The sequence below is a fragment of the Oncorhynchus gorbuscha genome, linkage group LG13 (genome assembly GCF_021184085.1).
Source record: "Oncorhynchus gorbuscha isolate QuinsamMale2020 ecotype Even-year linkage group LG13, OgorEven_v1.0, whole genome shotgun sequence".
Classification (NCBI taxonomy): Eukaryota; Metazoa; Chordata; class Actinopteri; order Salmoniformes; family Salmonidae; genus Oncorhynchus; species Oncorhynchus gorbuscha.
The window spans coordinates 29,442,052-29,460,824 of record NC_060185.1 but is presented as its reverse complement, the minus strand read 5'-3'; the positions used below and the strand labels follow the sequence as shown (position 1 = coordinate 29,460,824).

Here is an 18,773-nt window from a genome sequence, read left to right as displayed (position 1 = left end):
GCTTCGCTTTGTCTTTGTTGTAGTCGAACAAAATTGTAAGAGTTGTTCCCCACCCCCTATTTCCTCTGCTGTGGCGGAAGTAACTAGTATTGCTGAGGCCTCATCCTTCCAATGGCGACTGAAAACAGGCTGATTAGAAAGCGGGAGCAACCGTGGAGGGGGTCAGAGCAGTGTAACCGAAATTAAATAAATATATCATACTCTCACTAGTCATAAAGTTAGTTTACAATTGTACACCAACCAAATCACGGCTGATTCAATGGCCAAAAGTCGGAATATTTCGCTCCTTGAATCGGGTAAGGCGCATATAGTTGCCTAATTCATTGCTTAAATTATAGATAAAGCTTGATTTAATTGATATCCAATTGTGGTACTATTTTCTGCTATTCACTTACAGAGCTATATTACCTAATTTCACGTTTTCTGACAACGGGTCCATGTCGGAGAGCGGCTGAGGTAAATTGGCGTGCCTTATTGACAATTTCTTACTATTCCACATTTTTTGGCGAATAGTAAATGAAAGCAGTATATTCGAAACACCTATTTGTTTTAATCAATTGCAGGTTCTAGCGAGCGAACTAGAAGAATATCAGGTGTGTATTCCGGCAGCAGCGACGTTCTGCAGTCGATGTATGTAGCTAGCGATCCCGATTGGACTGGAACGTAAAACTTGTCTCACTCACGACTTTTAATGCTTCTCTGACCGCCTCACTCGTTTGACATCACACGTTTTTACTAACTAAATTTCTGACAGTGTTTCTAGCATCTTCAGTGTTGTGATTTACACTAATGCGCACCATTTTGGATAGCTTTTACCCTGCAGATTAGACTGGCAAGGACATGAACATCCAAGATCTTACGAAGATTTGGTAAGTCTATAATCAATAGATGTAAACTCATTGTCGAATATCTGTTATTGTTGAATGACAACCACGTTGTGTGTCCATGCTTGGGCCATTTACTCTTTGTTCAATCAGATTTAATCGTTGTTACATTGTTGTTGCATAATAAACAGCTTTTAAACTTTTACCGGTATGTAGGATTACGTATTTTCGTATGTGTCGAAAGCTTGACACTGTAGTATAGAAACAAAATTGATATAGCATTTATAAATATATCTGTTGTACTGCAGATTGGGTGGGGACTCTTGTGGTTCTGGCTACGTCAGGACACCACTGTTGACCAATCCACGCCCTAGAAAGGCTGTCGTTGCGCTATTTTCCTTGTGACCTGTGTTGTGATTCGTCCGTTGATGAATGTGTTTTACATAAAACGTTCTGCCCACAAGGAATGTAGCACACTGGTGGAACGAGATCAGGTGTACATGAAGAACCCTAGTTGTTTTTGTTTTTTTGCCCCTAGAAAAATTAAGAAATGTATATTTTCTTACAATGCCACTGGCTGACAGTACTGAAATATTAGACAAAGACTTTGATCTAAATAATAAATAGACAATGTGGTTGCAGTACTGTAGTTTTGTGATTCCTGGTGTCATCATAGTTTACATTTTTAACATTTTAGTCATTTATCAGATGCGCCAGAGCAATTTACAAGAGCAATTAGGGTTAAGTGCCTTGCTCAAGGGCACAACAACAGATGTGTCACCTAGTCTGCTTTGGGATTCGAACCAGCGACCTTTCGGTTACTGGCCCAACGCTCTTGACTGCTACCCAACCTACAAATGTTGTGATGGCTTGAGTAACAAAGCATAGATAGTGGTTTAACTTGTAACAATGAAAGCTGGATGAGTCATTCTGCTCATCAACACTGTTTGATCCCCTAGGTTGCATCCAACAGACACATTGCACCTGACCATTTGCTGCAGATCTGTAAGCAGATTGGGCCGATTCTGGACAAAGAGGTGCCATCATGTGTTCCAGGCATACATTCCCTACTGGGAACCGGGAGGCAGTCCTTACTCAGAACATCAAAAGGTGTTCAACTTTACATGTCTTGTTTGAGTGTGAATTCTAAATGTATACATCAGCAACTATTCTTTCTGGAATTGAGTTGTAAAATTTAATTATTAAATTGCCTTTTTATTTCCACCTCTTCCAGATTACGACAATGTTCGGAGGAAAGGCTCATCATTTGCTACCCTGCACAGAGGGAGACCACCAGAGATGCATTTGACCTGCAGAGATCCTCCAAATCTAGGTTGGTATTCTCTGACACAAGATTGACATTTTCACACATGATTATTTTCTATTTATGCCGGTACTGTAAATGCAATGTGTTCTTATAACTCAACACGTGTTCTTTTCTGTTAACATGATTCTGTTATTATCACGTTTGGACTCTAAATCATAGTGTTTTGTCCATCACAGTGGAGGTGTACAGAGGAAGGGAGCTAACCGGTACTCAACGGTTCAGCGCTGTGAACCCTGTGAGCAACTATCAGCACATGCGGATGCACAGGAGGATTCTGGGTCATCTGTCTGCAGTCTACTGCATCGCTTTTGATCGAACCGGTCTCAGGATTTTCACTGTGAGTCATCATAAAGATCAAGTTCTTGGGGGAAATCATTGTAGGCTCATCACTTTATCTAGCTTATCAAATCTACTTTCAAGGGCTCTGATGACTGCTTGGTGAAAATATGGTCTTCGTTTGACGGGAGGCTGCACTCCACCCTGAGAGGACATTCTGCTGAGATCTCAGACCTGGCTGTCAGCTTCGAGAATACCTTGATGGCAGCTGGCAGCTGTGACAAAACCATCCGAGTGTGGTGCCTTCGTACCTGTGCCCCTATGGCTGTCCTACAGGGGCACAGTGGGTCCATTACCTCCCTACAGGTAGGAGCTTCTATCTTCCTCCAACACCCTTATTATGTTTTTATCTGTCTAATGTTAGCCAGGCAAAGAGTATGTAAGTTAATGCTGTCCACAGTTTTGCAAATGTAGAAAACCATGCAACAGTATAATGTGGTAACTGCACACATCTCTTTTTATCCCATTTTGTACATAATGTTGTGAAATCTGTTGTGAATGTAACGTTTAAAACTGCCTTGATTTTGCTGGACCCCAGGAAGAGTAGCTGAGAGTAGCTGACTGGGGATCAATAAATACAAATACTTAACCTGGTTTGCTTCAGAAGCTCACATTGGACCACTAGTGTGTTGCTCTCAGTATAGATGTGGGTGCATAAGTCTGTCTATCTGGAACATCATTTAACTGGGTGAATTACATCTGTCCTCAGTTCTCACCATTTGCCAAGGGCTCAAAGAGATACCTGGTGTCCACTGGAACTGATGCAACAATCTGCTTTTGGCAGTGGGATGTCAATAACATACATTTCAGGTGAGTTTCAATTGCTGGTAATTTGATCAAGATAATAATTACATCATAAGTCTGAAACATTTACACTCTGTTTGTAAAGTGATCGCCCGCAGAAGTTTACAGAGCGACCCAGGCCGGGAGTTCAGATGGTGTGCTCATCATTCAGTCCAGGTAATGATGTCAAGATAGCAGTTGTGTAAAAGAATGCTTTGGATCTTTAAATACATTCCTACAAGTTGATCATAGTGTACCTATTATACTCACCATAGCTGATACAATTTTCAACCGATGTATTGATCCAGCTTTTTACCTCACCAACTGTTACAAGTATAAGCTACTCTAACATGGGTATAGAGAGACTCTGAACCAAATTGGGATACATTTATAGTCATTTTTGTGTTTTATAAAACATTTTAGGTGGCATGTTCTTAGCGACGGGAAGTACTGATGATGTCATCAGAATATATTACCTGGGAGTTGGGAACCCTGAAAAAATATCAGAGCTTCATGAACACACGGTAAGATCCCTTGAAGATAAACCATCAAATAGCAGCAAAAAGCTGAACACAAGAAAATGAGTTTCTAAAAAAATAGTTAAATCCATTCAAGCTACAATACAATAAATACAAAAAACGTTGATGTAATATTCTAATCATTGTTGTCAATATGTTCTCATTTTTAGGACAAGGTCGACAGCATCCAATTTTGCCACTCAGGAGAAAGGTATGATCAATGTGATTAGTTGAAGCACTCACCTTAGCCCAACAGTTTTTACTTTATAACATAAGCAATCATGAGGATTGTCTAGAGCAGTGGTTCCCAACCTTTTTCGCTCACTGTATCACTGAGTTTTGCTCTTCCTGGAGTACCCCTGAAGTACCCCCTCATTTGCATTTTACCAGTAAGCCTATGTTCTCATGAGTCTTATCAAGTACCTCTTGTGCATAAGCCAAGTGCCCCCAGGGACCCTTGTACCACTGGTCTAGAGTTCATTGTCTTGGTTTGCCTCGTCTCGTAGGTTTGTGAGTGGCAGTCGAGATGGCACATCACGCATCTGGAGGCTGACTCAGCGTCAGCAGTGGAGGAGCCTTCTTCTCAACATGAATGCCACTCTACCAGGGTAAGGAATGAACAGCTTGACGGCACCATTACATACACCTACACATGCTTGTATCTGTTTTCCTCCTTTCATATCGACCTTCTCCTCAGCTCGGAACACACAACCAATGAGGAAAGCTTTTTCAAGCCCAAGGTCACCATGGTAGCGTGGGATCGCCATGACAACTCAGTAATCACAGCCGTCAACAACCATATCCTAAAAGTGTGGAACTCCTACACGGGCCAGCTGCTACATATCCTTAAAGTAGGAGCAACCACATTGTCTTACATTCCATTTGTTTCACAAAGATAACTGAGGACATTTTGTATCTGTAACCACTAGTAGTGTAGATTGCCATCCTTCAACTGCAGTGCATTCGGGAAAGTCTTCATGCCCCTTTACTTTTTCCACATTTTGTTACGTTACGGTCTTATTGTCAAATGTATTAAGTAGTCTTTTTTCCATCAATCTACACACAATACCCCATAATGACAAGGCGAAAACAGGTTTTTAGAAAAAAAATGCAACTTTATTAAAAACATATACCTTATTTACATAAGTATTCAGACCCTTTGCTATGAGACTTGAAATTGAGCTCAGGTACATCCTGTTTTCATTGATCATCCTTGAGATGTTTTGGAAAACTTGATTAGAGAACACCTGTGGTAAATTCAATTGATTGGACATTATTTGGAAAGGCTCACACCTGTCTATATAAGGTCCCACATTTGACAGTGCATGTCAGAGCAAAAACCAAGCCATGTGTTCGAAGGAATTGTCCGTAGAGCTCTGAGACAGGATTGTGTCGAGGCACAGATCTGGGGAAGGGTACCAAAACATTTCTGCAGCATTGAAGGTCCCCAAGAACACAGTGGCCTCCATCATTCTTAAATGGAAGAAGTTCGGAACCACCAAGACTCTCCCTAGAGCTGGCCGCTCAGCCGAACTGAGCAATCTGGTGAGAAGGGCCTTGGTCAGGGAGGTGACCAAGAACCCAATGGTCACTTTGACAGAGCTACAGAGTTCCTCTGTGGAGATGGACATTCCAGAAGGACAACAATCTCTGCAGTACTCCACCAATCAGGCCTTTATAGTAGAAGGCCAGACGGAAGCCACTCCTCAGTAAAAGTCACATGACAGCCTGCTTGAAGTTTGCCAGAACATGATTCTCTCGTCTGCGGCAGGGACTGGGAGACTAGTCTGGATCGAGGGAAATATGAACGGAGCAAAGCACAGAGATTCTTGATGAAAACCCGCTCAGGACCTCAGACTGGGGCTATGTTTCACCTTCCAACAGGACAATGTCCCTAAGCACACAGCCAAGACGATGCAGGAATGGCTTCGGGACAAGTCTTTGAATGCCCTTGATTGGCCCGGACTTGAACCAGATCGTACATCTCTGGAGAGACCTGAAAATAGCTGTGCAGCGACACTCCCCATCCAACCTGATAGCGCTTGAGAGGATCTGCAGAGAAAAGTGGGAGAAACTTCCCAAATACAGGTGTGCCAAGCTTGTAGTGCGCTCAACAAAGTGCTGAGTAAAGGGTCTGAATACTTATGTAAATGTTATATTTCAGTTTATTTGAATACATTTGCAGATATATCTAAAAACCTGTTTTAGCTTTGTCATTATGGGTTATTGTGTGTAGATTGATGGGGGGAAATTATTCAACCTATTTTAGAATAAGGCTGCATGTAACAAAATGTGGAAAAAGTGAAGAGGTCTGAATACTTCCGAATGCACTGTATTTGTATATGAAGTATAGTTCTAGATTCCTTGGTCAAGAGGACATTATAGTTCTACAGTTTTTTTTCCCCCCTTGTCACTGTAAGCATGCTTTTCAGGGACAGTTACTCAAATATTTTTGGTCAATGACTTGGTAAAATAGCTAAATAGCATCAGACAGTTGACCTGACAGCTGTGTGATGCTCTGTACAGGGCCATGAGGCTGAGGTGTTTGTCCTGGAGCCTCACCCCTCCGATCCCAGGATCATGCTGTCTGCTGGCCACGACGGAAACGTCTTCATCTGGGACATCGTCCGGGGCACAAAGACACAGCACTACTTCAACATGGTGAGGAGGAGCCACGCACCACAGAAGACTTAACAGTAACATCCATTCTCTCCAACTATGACTAACTCCATCTTGGTTGCTCTGTCTGCCCTACAGATTGAGGGCCAGGGTCATGGTGCTGTTTTTGACTGCAAGTTCACTCCCGATGGCCAGCGCTTTGCCTGCACAGACTCCCACGGCCATCTGGTCATATTCGGCTTTGGGAGCTCCAAGCCATATGAGAAGGTAAGGATGCAGCTCCTACTACATCTATGTATAAGAAAGAGTCTTCTATTCAATGGTTGGAGATTGACTGCCTGTCTGTCTTTGTCCAGCTTCCAGATCAGGTGTTTTTCCACACCGACTATCGGCCACTGATCCGTGACGCCAACGGCTTTGTGTTGGACGAGCAGACCCAGCAGGCACCCCACCTCATGCCTCCTCCCTTCCTGGTGGATGTGGATGGGAACCCCCACCCACCCAGATACCAGCGACTGGTCCCTGGGAGGGAGAACATTGCAGACGAACACCTGGTGCCTCAGCTGGGATATGTCGCCACAAGTATGTTAACTACCTCATTACTTGACTATCTCAGTCTTCCTGCTTTGACCATATCTTTGAGTTAATTTGACTATGTTAATTTGACAAAAGGATGTAATTGATAAACAAGTCTACTCCTAAACTGTTAATCTCTAGAACATTAATCCTGAAATGCAAGTTGAAATTAAATGTGTAAATGATCTTTTAGTTGCCAGGATAATTTGACTATGTCAAATTAACTGTGTCCATGTTGTCCAACTCAGGTGATGGCGAGGTGATGGAGCAGGTCATCAGTCAGTTGACCACGGACCACGAGGAGGCAACGGCCAGACGCAGCGTTCTGGATGACGCCATCAGGCAGCTGCAGGAGCAGCAGGACAGGCAGAGCAGACCAGGGACACAGGCCCCAGCAGAGGCCCCTGCATTCCCAGCCCCCAGCACCCCACGTAGAGGTACCAAGATAATGTTCCTAGCTCTCTTTTCCTTTCCATAAACTACCATTGCTCTTGGGCATGCTCAAATACTTCACATTCCTACATGTTGATGATTAAGGACTCCATTGGAAATGGAAAATACCCCCTCATCCCTTATGGTTAAATGAATGATTGGGTCCTAGACAAGCAGTCATGTTGTCTTCCCTCCTCTCTGTACCCAGCATCAGTGAATGAGCGAGGTGCAGCTGAGGTGCAGTCGTCCCCTAACGTAGGTCTGCGGCGCAGTGGGCAGGTGGAAGGGGTGAGACAGATGCACCAGAATGCCCCTCGCAGCCAGATGGCCACGGAGCGGGACCTGCAGGCCTGGAGACACAGAGTGGTGGTACCCGAGCTCTCATCCAGCGGGTACAGGTGAGACTGACATCCCTCTATTCCTCAAACAACGGGGAGAGATCATCTGTATAGTTTGTTATAAGACAAAAGGATGTCATTTATAAACAAGTCTATTCCTAAACTGTTAATCTCTAGAACATTATTCCTGAAATGCAAGTTGAAATTAAATGTGTAAATGATCTTTTAGTTGCCAGGATGACTTCCGAATTACAAAAGGAGAGGAGGAGATTGCCATATACAATGCAAAGAAACGACGTGTGACATACGGCAGTTGTAGAGTAAGTAGACATATTTATTGATTTAAAAATCATCACTGACCACATAGATTTTAAAATGATACTGATGTCATACCTGCATTTCTGCTTTGCTTCTGCCTCAGGATGATTCTGAAGATGAGGTGCCTTGCATCAAACGAGCACAGTCCCGCAAAAAGCAAAAAGTCTTCCAGCAGAGCAGAGATGGGATTGTGGAAGAATTCATTGAGTTCTCCTGTGAGGAGGGAGAAGAGACTGCAACATCTGAGGTATATTCTACAAACCTGTGTGATAAGAAATATGCTTTTGACATGTCCATTAAAGAATAACAAGCTATTTGGAATATTGGTGAAAGAGGTCAATCTTGCAATCTCCTTCCCCACCTCTAGGACCATGAGATGGACAGCAGTGGACTGGATTCATCCAATGAGGAAGAGGAATGGAAAAGTGACAGTTCAAGGTACAGATAAGCTATTTGCTTCTCTTGATTCCTTGCAAAGGGGTACATGGCGTATGTCATTGTTATTTCGCTTGGCTTAATGTGAACATAACTTATGTTGCCCATGACAGCCACTCGTCCAGTGAATACTCTGACTGGACAGCAGACGCTGGGATTAACCTGCAGCCCTCCACTCCCGTGTCATCACGGAAACGAGTTCGGCGCCAGCTTAGCAGCTCGGAGGAAGATAACGAGGAGGAAGAGGAGAAGCAGCAAAGTGACGAGGAAGAACGACCTCCTCAGACTAGCAAGCAGAAATCCAAGAAGCCCAAAAGCAAGATGCCCAAGGTTAGCCACTGTACTAACCTGCATATTTTGTTTATGTCAATGCTTGTATCCTGCTCTCCTATGACAAAAAGTAGTTTCACTTCCCTATTGAATATTAAATCAATCTTATGTAATTGTACATGTGTATCACAGTGGCCTAAAGCCAGGCCGTCGATGAACAGAGAAGTGTCCAACGAGTTCAGACCCTCAACGTGGATCACTGATGTCGTTCCCAGGAAGTCTCCCTTCGTTCCCCAGATGGGTGATGAGGTACGTGACTGTCTGGACCATATGGCTTCCCTACTGTTGTGTGCGTCTTTGGGGTTGAAATCAGGAGGCTGGTGGGAGGAGCTATAGGTATTGATTTAATGGAACGGTATCAAACATATGGAAACCAATTTTGACCCCGTTCCATTAATTCCATTCCAGCTGTTTCAGTGAGCCTGTCCTCCTATAGCTCCCCCCACCAGCCCCCTCTGGTCTAATTAATGTTACCCTCTCTCTCCCTCAGGTAATCTATTTCCGCCAGGGTCACGAGGCTTATGTGGAGGCAGTGAACAGGAACAGCCTGTACCCCATTAATATGGAGAAACAGCCCTGGAGGAAGATGGAGCTGAGGGTAAGAACATCATATCTGTAGCTCAGTTGGTAGAGCATGGCGCTTGTAACGCCAGGGTAGTGGGTTCGATCCCCGGGACCACCCATACGTAGAATGTATGCACACGTGACTGTAAGTCGCTTTGGATAAAAGCGTCTGCTAAATGGCATATATATTATCATATCCACTCTGCTCCAAACTAGGAAACGGATAAATCTGTCTTCTGCCGATGCAGTAGAAAATGGGTTAGTGTGTTGAGAGGGCCAGTGTCTGAAAGGACATTGTTGGAAGAGTAACTTGAAATTCTTCTTCTCTCTACAGGACCAAGAGTTTGTTAAAATAACTGGGATCAAGTATGAAGTATGCCCTCCGACACTGTGCCGCCTGAAACTGACGCTCATTGACCATGGCACGGGAAAAATCACAGACAAATCATTTTATGTCAAGTAAATGATGCAACCACTTCAAAGTGTCTAACATACAGTGGGGAGAACAAGTATTTGATACACTGACCATTTTGCAGGTTTTCCTACTTACAAAGCATGTAGAGGTCTGTAATTTTTATCATAGGTACACTTCAACTGTGAGAAACAGAATCTAAAACAAAAATCCAGAAAATCACATTGTATGATTTTTAAGTAATTAATTTGCATTTTATTGCATGACATAAGCATTTGATCACCTACCAACCAGTAAGAATTCCAGCTCTCACAGACCTGTTAGTTTTTCTTTAAGAAGTCCTCCTCTTCTCCACTCATTACTTGTATTATTACTTGGGGCGGCAGCGTAGCCTAGTGGTTAGAGCGTTGGACTAGTAACCGGAAGGTTGCGAGTTCAAACCCCCGAGCTGACAAGGTACAAATCTGTCGTTCTGCCCCTGAACAGGCAGTTAACCCACTGTTCCCAGGCCGTCATTGAAAATAAGAATATGTTCTTAACTGACTTGCCTGGTTAAATAAAGGTAAAATAAAAAATATATATATTTTTTTTTATTAACTGCACCTGTTTGAACTCGCTACTTGTATAAAAGACACCGTCATGGATTAAAATCCTACAGTGCACGCAAGGTCCCCCTGCTCAAGCCAGCGCATGTCCAGGTCCGTCTGAAGTTTGCCAATGACCATCTGGATGACCCAGAGGAGGAATGGGAGAAGGTCATGTAGTCTGATGAGACAAAAATAGAGCTTTTTGGTCTAAGCTCCACTCGCCGTGTTTGGAGGAAGAAGAAGGATGAGTACAACCCCAAGAACACCATCCCAACCGTGAAGCATGGAGGTGGAAACATCATTCTTTGGGGATGCTTTTCTCCAAACGGAACAGGACGACTGCACCGCATTGAGGGTAGGATGGATGGGGCCATGTATCGCAAGATCTTGGCCAACAACCTCCTTCCCTCAGTGAGAGCATTGAAGATGGGTCGTGGCTGGGTCTTCCAGCATGACAACGACCCGAAACACATAGCCAGGGCAACTAAGGAGTGGCTCCGTAAGAAGCATCTCAAGGTCCTGGAGTGGCCTAGCCAGTCTCCAGACCTGAACCCAATAGAAAATCTTTGGAGGGAGCTGAAAGTCCGTATTGCCCAGCGACAGCCCCGAAACCTAAAGGATCTGGAGAAGGTCTGTATGGAGGAGTGGGCCAAAATCCCTGCTGCAGTGTGTGCAAACCTGGTCAAGAACTACAGGAAACGTATGATCTCTGTAATTGCAAACAAAGGTTTTTTGTACCAAATATTAAGTTCTGCTTTTCTGATGTATCAAATACTTATGTCATGTAATAAAATGCAAATTAATTACTCAAAAATCATACAACGTGATATTCTGAATTTTTGTTTTAGATTCTGTTTCTCACAGTTGAAGTGTACCTATGATAAAAATTACAGACCTCTACATGCTTTGTAAGTAGGGAAAACCTGCAAATTCGGCAAGTGTAGCAAATACTTGTTCTCCCCACTTTACATGTACGTTTTTACAGACTATACCAGAGACATTTGGTAACTTTGGGCTTCTGTACGCCTCCTCAGGTACCATGACATGCCGGATGTGATTGACTTCCTCGTGCTTCGGCAGAGTTATGACGAAGCACGCAGTAGAGTCTGGCAGCCAAGTAAGTTAACTACTCAAGGTAGAGTAATGCGTGAGATGAATGTGTCAACATTTCGAAGCAATATTTTCTGCATTTCCCCCATCTAAAATGGTATTATTCCTCACTGCAGATGACAGATTCCGGTCTGTAATAGATGATGCCTGGTGGTTTGGGATCATTGTTTGTCAGGAGCCATACCAGCTTGAATATCCGGACAGTCATTTCCAGTGCTTCAAAGTCAGGTGAGAATGTATGATTGGGTCTGTGTTGTAGGAAACCAGTCAAAATGGTCTCGCAACGGTTGATGCCTAACCTGCTTGGTTTTGCTTTGTTGCCAGATGGGACAATGGCGAAATGGAGAAGCTAAGTCCTTGGGATGTGGAAGCTATTCCAGAGGATGGTAATTTAACAGACTCTGTTGTTGGAAATGTTTCATTCTAGGACAGATGTACTGTATGGTAACAATGGTGTGTGCTCTTCAGCCCAGCAACCTGAGTGTGTAGGTGGAGGGGTTCCAGTGACAGCAGAGGAGATGAGAGAGGTCATGTATAAACCCCAGACAGGAGAATGGGGTGAGAGGAGCAGAGACAACGAGTGTGTAGGTGGAGGGGTTCCAGTGACAGCAGAGGAGATGAGAGAGGTCATGTATAAACCCCAGACAGGAGAATGCGGTGAGAGGAGCAGAGACAACGAGTGTGAAGGTGGAGGGGTTCCAGTGACAGCAGAGGAGATGAGAGAGGTCATGTATAAACCCCAGACAGGAGAATGGGGTGAGAGGAGCAGAGATGACGAGTGTGGACGCATCATAGCAGGCATTGAGCAACTCATCACCGTCGGTAAGAACACTCCCCTCATCACTGCATTTTGGTACTATTTCCTCCTCAGCAGACCTCTGATTGTATACCATTCCTAGATGGGCTAGTGAGGTTTTGAATTTCAAATTCACAGTACTTCTGATTTTGTTATTTTTTATTTACAGATATTGTAGCCCCATTTTCTGGCCCGGTGGACATAGTTCAGTACCCAACCTACTGCACGGTGATAGCCTTCCCTACAGACCTGAGCACCATCAGACTGAGACTTATAAATAGGTTCTACAGGCGACTGTCCTCTTTAGTTTGGGATGCCAGATACATTGTGCACAACGCCCGGACCTTCAATGAGCCAAGGAGCAAGATAGCCCATTCAGCAAAACTTATCACAGATGTCCTGCTAAAATTTATCAAGTGAGTTGTCCAAGTGTTATTGAGCTTTAACTTATACAGATAAATGTATCTGTATTTAACAACTTCTGTTGCTTTTTTATTTCCTCAGTCGACCTAGCTGTACAGATATTATGGAGATCTACAGTGCTATTGAAGACATGGACTATACGGATGACGAGGTAAATCAGGGTTGATCATCAAATCATTCATACCTTGCTGTGTAACATTAGGGTTGAACTGATATTAATTTGAATGTCCATTTCCAGGACCTGGAAGAGGCACCAGGCCCCTCTTCTGGACACAGACTGCGCCAGGTAAGTAATTAATGATGATGTAAAAACCAGAACATCTTTGTCTTAAAATCAGCAATAAAAATTTAGGGAAGTGGCTGGGATGTTGTCTTATATCTTATGTATGAGTCTCCCTTCACCCCAGCGCTCTGTGGAGACTGTACCTGACCAGGACTCCTGGAAGGGGCAGTGCAAGCGCCTGATGAACTATGTCTTTGAGTGTGAGGACTCCGAGCCCTTCAGAAAGCCTGTGGATCCTACCTCTTACCCAGTAAGTGAACACAGAGTTCTACTGTAATAATGACTCTGGCTTTGACAGAACTGTTGATCTAATGTGGCTCATGTCTGTTTGCAGGACTACCTTTGCATCATTGACACTCCCATGGACTTTGGGACTGTGAAGGGGACCCTTGAGGAGGACCGCTATGAAAACCCCATGGAGCTCTGCAAAGACATACGTCTGATATTTGCCAACGCTAAAGCCTTCACGCCAAACAAACGCTCAAAGGTATTTCCGCTCTTGCATTTCCAAACCATACAAGCGATTCCAGTGTAAGAAATTCAGCACTCTTCTATTGAGTTGATCTTCATTTGACATTGATGACAATCCAGAGCCTGACCAATCTAGGTACTAGGACCTGATGCCAAGTTGCTGTGCTCTACAGATTTTTATCTCCTCTGTCCCCAGATCTACAGTATGACTTTGCGGCTCTCTGCATTCTTTGAAGAGAGAATCAGAACAATCATATCGCAATACAAAACTGCCGTCAAGAGCAGCGAGAAGCTCCGCCGCAGCCAGAGGTTCCGGAAGAAGCTTCAGCACCACGAGTCTACTGTACCCAGCACTAACACCACAAGGTAGGCCTCACTTCTACTGCCCACAGACCTCATTGGGCTTAAGGAAATGTACTTGTGTGGTCCACAGGACCTACAGCACTACTAATGATATTGTTATTTCCCTTCAGCAAAAAGAAGGCTGCTCTAAAAACTCAGGAAAAAGTGGAAGTGGCGTCAACGACTAAATCTACCTCAGCCAAAGTGTCTGCTACCGAGAGAATCAGGAGAAGGAACCAAAGCAGTGACAGCTCAGGCCACAGCTCTTCTGAAGCCTCCTCAGGGTCAGACTCTGAGATTGAGAGTGAGTTATCTATGAGTGACTCTGAAGAGGAGAAACGCCCGGGGTCCTCACGGCACCATCACAGCAGAGAGACCAGGGGAACCAGAAGAGTCACCAGGAACAAGGGGGCAAAGAAGAAAAAAAGTTAGGATTTCACATAAATCTGGTAGAAGGCAGTTTGCAAGACATCCCTTAGTCTCTGTCCCTCTAATAAAATCCCTGTTTTTGATGATTTATTTCAGTTGCCGAGAGCGAGGAAGAGTCCTCCAATGAGGGGGAGGAGAGTGAGGACGGTAGGAATTTGTCAAACTCTTTGTCTCGTCAATTCCCAATTGGGACCAGCTGCAGGAGCACCAGGCTGACCAGGAACAATGCTGTTGCCCATAGGAAACGCACCAAACAGCCAGGTAAACACCATCGCACCATAGAGCAGGGAAAAGAAGAGGTAACTAGAGCAGGGAGTGGTCAGGCAAATGCCCTTACTGATGAAGAAAAATGCACAGACAATTGTCCTTATGGTTAAAGGTCTGAACTGCCCGTGGGAGCAGATTTTTTTTTTGTGTTATATGATTATTAGCCATTTAAAATGTTGTTGCTGCTCTGTGTGTGTCTAGAGAGGGGTGCCCAGGTGAATGGTCACAGCAGAAGATCTGGGCGAGAGAGACGGCTAAGCAGCGAATCTGAGAGATCACCATCCCAGGGTACAGACACTTACAGGGATGAGAATGTGGGCCGCAGGACAATGAAAAGGAAGACTGCCAGAGCGGCCGTCAACAAGATGAAGCTTCTGGAAGCCTCTGAGGAAAACTATGGTTCAGCCTCTGAGGAAGAGGATAAACAAAGGAGGAAAAGCAGCCGCCATGCGACCCGAGTCAGCAAACACACTACCGTGATCCAGAGCAGCTCTGAATCCGAGGAGCAGTCATCAGCACAGAGTGAGCACACAGTCAGCTTAGACTGGTTTGGATCAACTTTTACTGGTCATGGATCTACTGTACCAGAACCACAAGGGTGCATTCATTGAAAAAACATTTAACACTGTTGGGTAACATATGCTTTCTTTCCCCTAGGTTCTAAAAAATACAAGGATTCATTGGGTGATTGGGAGAACAATGAGGACAGTATTGAGAGTGAAGCTTCATCCTCTCGTTGTCATCAGAATGGAGAGAGTAAGAACTCCAGCAGCCGCAGAACGACCAGACAAGCTGCAGAGACGGGTGGTAAGGGTAAGAGCTACAGGCATACTGTAGGTGCTTTCAGTCATGGCTACTTTCTCTACCTTATCTCCAAGTTCAGTCATTTGTTGCTGTAGTGTTAATGTTTGTATTTATCTCTATTTCAGATTTGTCTCATGTAAATGGGCACAGCACAAAACATGACAGTACTTCTGAGGAGAGCTCTGATGGTGAAGAAGAGGAAGAAACTGTTGAGTCTCAGAAGTCCTCCAGAAACTTGACAACCGCTGCAGTGAGTAAAATTAGAACTTGCATTACCAGTTATATGGCGGAAGAGAAGTCTGGCTCCAGAAAGAGACGGCACAAACCTCTGGCAAGCTCTGACGAGGAATACCGAGAACACTATACTCAAAAGCACCCTCACCAAAATGGGAGGAAGGTGGAGAAAGAACATGCTGAAGGCTCTGAGAAAAATAGTAAATTGCATTCAAAAAGCCAAGAACAAAAATCTGCCTCAACCCACAAACAGGATGTCCCCGAATCAGAGGAACTCAGTGACACTCCAAAGAGATCAAGCTCTCACAAAAAAAGAGTGAGGTCTGAGGAGGAGGAGGAAGAAGACTGCAACCACTCAGATAATGAATCTAAGGGAGAATCCAATAAACGTCAGTTGCGAAACAACAACAAACCCAAAATACAGAGTCACAATGACTCTGTTTCAGAGAGCGAGGAGGAAGTTATACCCAACAGGAGAGCAAGGAGAAAACAACTGCGTGCTTCCTCAGAGGAAGAATCTGATGGGAAGGAGAAGCATAGCCCTAGCAGGCGGCCTTGCCTTCGAGCCCAACCAAAAAAGAAATGCATCAATGAAGACTCTGAGGAGGACTTGAACTCAGAGATGCAAGGCAGTTGTAAGAATGGGAATAGCAATGCTGTTTCAGATAAAGGACATCAACACAACCGAAAAGCTTCCCCAGCTACTACAAAACAGTCTTCTTCCAAGAGAAAATGCATTTACACCTCAGACTCCTCAGACAACCCTTATGAAAAGAAACGGTGCATGCCCATGGCTAAGAGCTACTGCGAAGATGAGGGTGAGAGGGAAACAAAAAGATCCAACTACAAGTATCCCAAGAAGGAATCTAGACCCAAGTCTGAACCTGAGGACTGTAGTAGTCAGGAAGACACCTCTTCCCACCAAGGGTCAGAGGAGGAGGTTGAGTGTCCAAGGGGGAAGAGACGTTTGGAGCAACACAAAGGCAAGCGAAAGGAACGCTGCAGCAGCAGTGCCCACAGTTCTGCCTCTGAAAGCGAGGAGGACGAAGAGTCCTCTGCCAGCTCAGGGACCCAGAGCAGTCCAAAGAGAAAAAAACAAAACAGGAAGGTCAGCGACAAGGGTGCCGCCCGACAACACCGGAGGGACCCCTCTGAGGCAGACAGTGACCAGTCATATGCAGAATTCCAGAGAGGAGAGTGTGGAACGCGTATCAAGACCCGAAACCGTGGCAAACGAACGGTGACATATCACGATAGCGAATGAAGGCATAGCCAGAGAGACTAACTGGAGACCTTGAAGACACTTGATCGCCACATTAAAGGTAGTAGCACTGGAGCTTTTTCAAGAGGAAATGCTGTGAATCTGTTTCATTCAGGGATATTTATATTTTCTATGAAAAAAAGAGTAGTTTTATAAAATATAGCGCAAACCACCTCCCATTCTGCTTTTGTGATTTGGCCAGCTAAATAACTGTTCGGGGGAGCATTGTCAGCTTGGGTGCTATCTTAATATACCTCTGTTTAATCAAGCATATTTTGCTGGCTTGCACTAAGAAACACACTGTAAAGAGGTATTTCATACACTAGTTTCACATTAGGAACTCAGGGGTCAACTAAGTTTACTGTAGTCTCAGCCATTCAGTCTTGGGAGCTAGAGTAGGTAGGGACAATAAACATTTCCAGGATGGCGGTTTCAGTCCAAGCACACTTACTGAGACAACTAATCCACTTCACCCTCCTTTTGACTTCAAGTCCTTTGTAAATCCACATGAATGATCCTTTACTGTATTGTGAGGTGACTTGTTTGTGAGCCAAAATGTACAAATTTGAATTCCTAGTCGTCGTCGTCCCCACCCCACTGTTTTTATTTGTTTTTTTGTGTGTGTGTGGGGGGGGGGTGTGGTGTGAATTCTAGTCATGGAATGAGGTGTAAATATATGGGATTGACAATGGCATCTTTTGAAAGGTTTATGAGGATCACTCTGTAGCAAATGATTGCTTGTTTAAATTTGAGCATTAATTTCATTGTCTTGCCACATGTCACAAATTGGTACCCTTTTGCCAAGTACAGGAAACCAAAAAGTACTTATTGCAAAATACTGTGATTTCTCATATTGGGAAGACATTCTTTTGTTATGTACTCTCAGTATTACATTTATTTTCGGAGAGAACTTAACTGCATTGAACTTTTTACCAGTCACAATTTAGTTATGTGTTGCGGCGGTCTTGAACTGTAATTGCATTGACATGTTTGCTAAATATTTTTCATACACTTTGATACAAACAGATTTCATAGAAAAATGTTACTGGTACCCGTATGGTTGTGGAGTACAAGAGGGCTGTTTTTTTTTCTTCTGTTTTTTTTTCTCAGTAATAAAGACATAAATTCAAGGCTCACTTTGTATGTGTTGTCAATGCATTCTTAACCATTCCTTAAACTGAACAAAAATATAAACACAACTTCAAAGATTTTGCTGAGTTACAGTTCATATAAGAGGATCAGTCAATTGAAATAAATTCCATTAGGCCCTAATCTATAGATTTCACATGGCTGGGCAGGGGTGCAGCCGTGGGTGGCGCACCCACTGGGGAGCCAGGCCCAGCCAATCAAAATGAGTTTTTCCCCACAAAAAGGGCTTTATTACAGATAGTGAGTACAGATAGTAAGCTTTTTGTGCGTATGGAACATTGCTGGGATCTTTTATTTCAGCTCATGACACATGGGACTAACACTTTACATTGAATACATCCCACTAATGCTGTGTGGATCAATGTTTTTGCCACCGTGTGGATTGTATTTGAAGCAGTAGTTCAAAAACTAAGTGACAGCACCAATATATAATGCTGCGTTGATGTGCTAGTCGGAACTAGGAAACTCTGAAATGTTCAACTTTCTAACTGGTTGTAGTTATACATGTGCTGCGTTCAATGAATCAGTAAGTAAGACATTTCTGCATTTCCTAGTTCCAACTAGCATTTGAACGCAGCATAAATTATTGCCTTGTCTTTATTAACTCGGAAATGTCGACTTGCTAATCTTGGTGGCAGTGTCGGATCCCGAGTTACTCATTTGGGATGTATCAGGGTGTTTTCACACTTGGACCCTTTCAGACTATTTTTGTGAACTCCGTACGGTTCACTTATTTTTTTTGTGTGCAGTGTGAATAGTCCATAGGAACTCAGACCCCTCAAAAGCCCCTGAAACGAACCAAACT

General features: G+C 43.9%; 1 protein-coding gene across 2 annotated transcripts; it reads left to right on the top strand.

Moving 5' to 3' along the window:
- Positions 1-87: 87 nt before the first annotated feature.
- Positions 88-17,955, top strand: LOC123992673 (bromodomain and WD repeat-containing protein 3-like). Of its 2 annotated transcripts, none has more exons than XM_046294029.1 (41): positions 88-296; positions 398-456; positions 564-593; positions 810-869; positions 1,784-1,934; positions 2,059-2,157; positions 2,328-2,488; positions 2,572-2,793; positions 3,197-3,297; positions 3,377-3,447; positions 3,694-3,794; positions 3,959-3,999; positions 4,295-4,396; positions 4,486-4,639; positions 6,315-6,449; positions 6,546-6,674; positions 6,764-6,989; positions 7,232-7,420; positions 7,624-7,813; positions 7,983-8,073; positions 8,175-8,318; positions 8,439-8,509; positions 8,620-8,836; positions 8,969-9,085; positions 9,327-9,434; positions 9,735-9,859; positions 11,434-11,516; positions 11,626-11,737; positions 11,834-11,895; positions 11,978-12,331; positions 12,475-12,721; positions 12,810-12,879; positions 12,967-13,014; positions 13,136-13,261; positions 13,346-13,498; positions 13,679-13,848; positions 13,956-14,251; positions 14,350-14,514; positions 14,722-15,042; positions 15,178-15,327; positions 15,450-17,955. In XM_046294029.1, exons 1-41 carry the CDS (start codon positions 260-262, stop codon positions 16,820-16,822), a joined length of 6,861 nt encoding a protein of 2,286 aa, XP_046149985.1. In that variant the 5' UTR covers positions 88-259; the 3' UTR covers positions 16,823-17,955. The 2 variants fall into 2 exon arrangements, with proteins under 2 accessions (XP_046149985.1, XP_046149984.1); XM_046294028.1 differs by having other exon boundaries at positions 15,178-15,333.
- Positions 17,956-18,773: the final 818 nt, after the last annotated feature.

Bases quoted from the DNA above. Each gene is read 5' to 3' on its own strand.
- LOC123992673 (XM_046294028.1), top strand. From the start codon at position 260: ATGGCCAAAAGTCGGAATATTTCGCTCCTTGAATCGG. The intron at 7,814-7,982 runs GTGAGACTGACA...ATGATCTTTTAG, and splicing joins CTCTCATCCAGCGGGTACAG to TTGCCAGGATGACTTCCGAA. The intron at 8,837-8,968 runs GTTAGCCACTGT...TGTGTATCACAG, and splicing joins CCAAAAGCAAGATGCCCAAG to TGGCCTAAAGCCAGGCCGTC.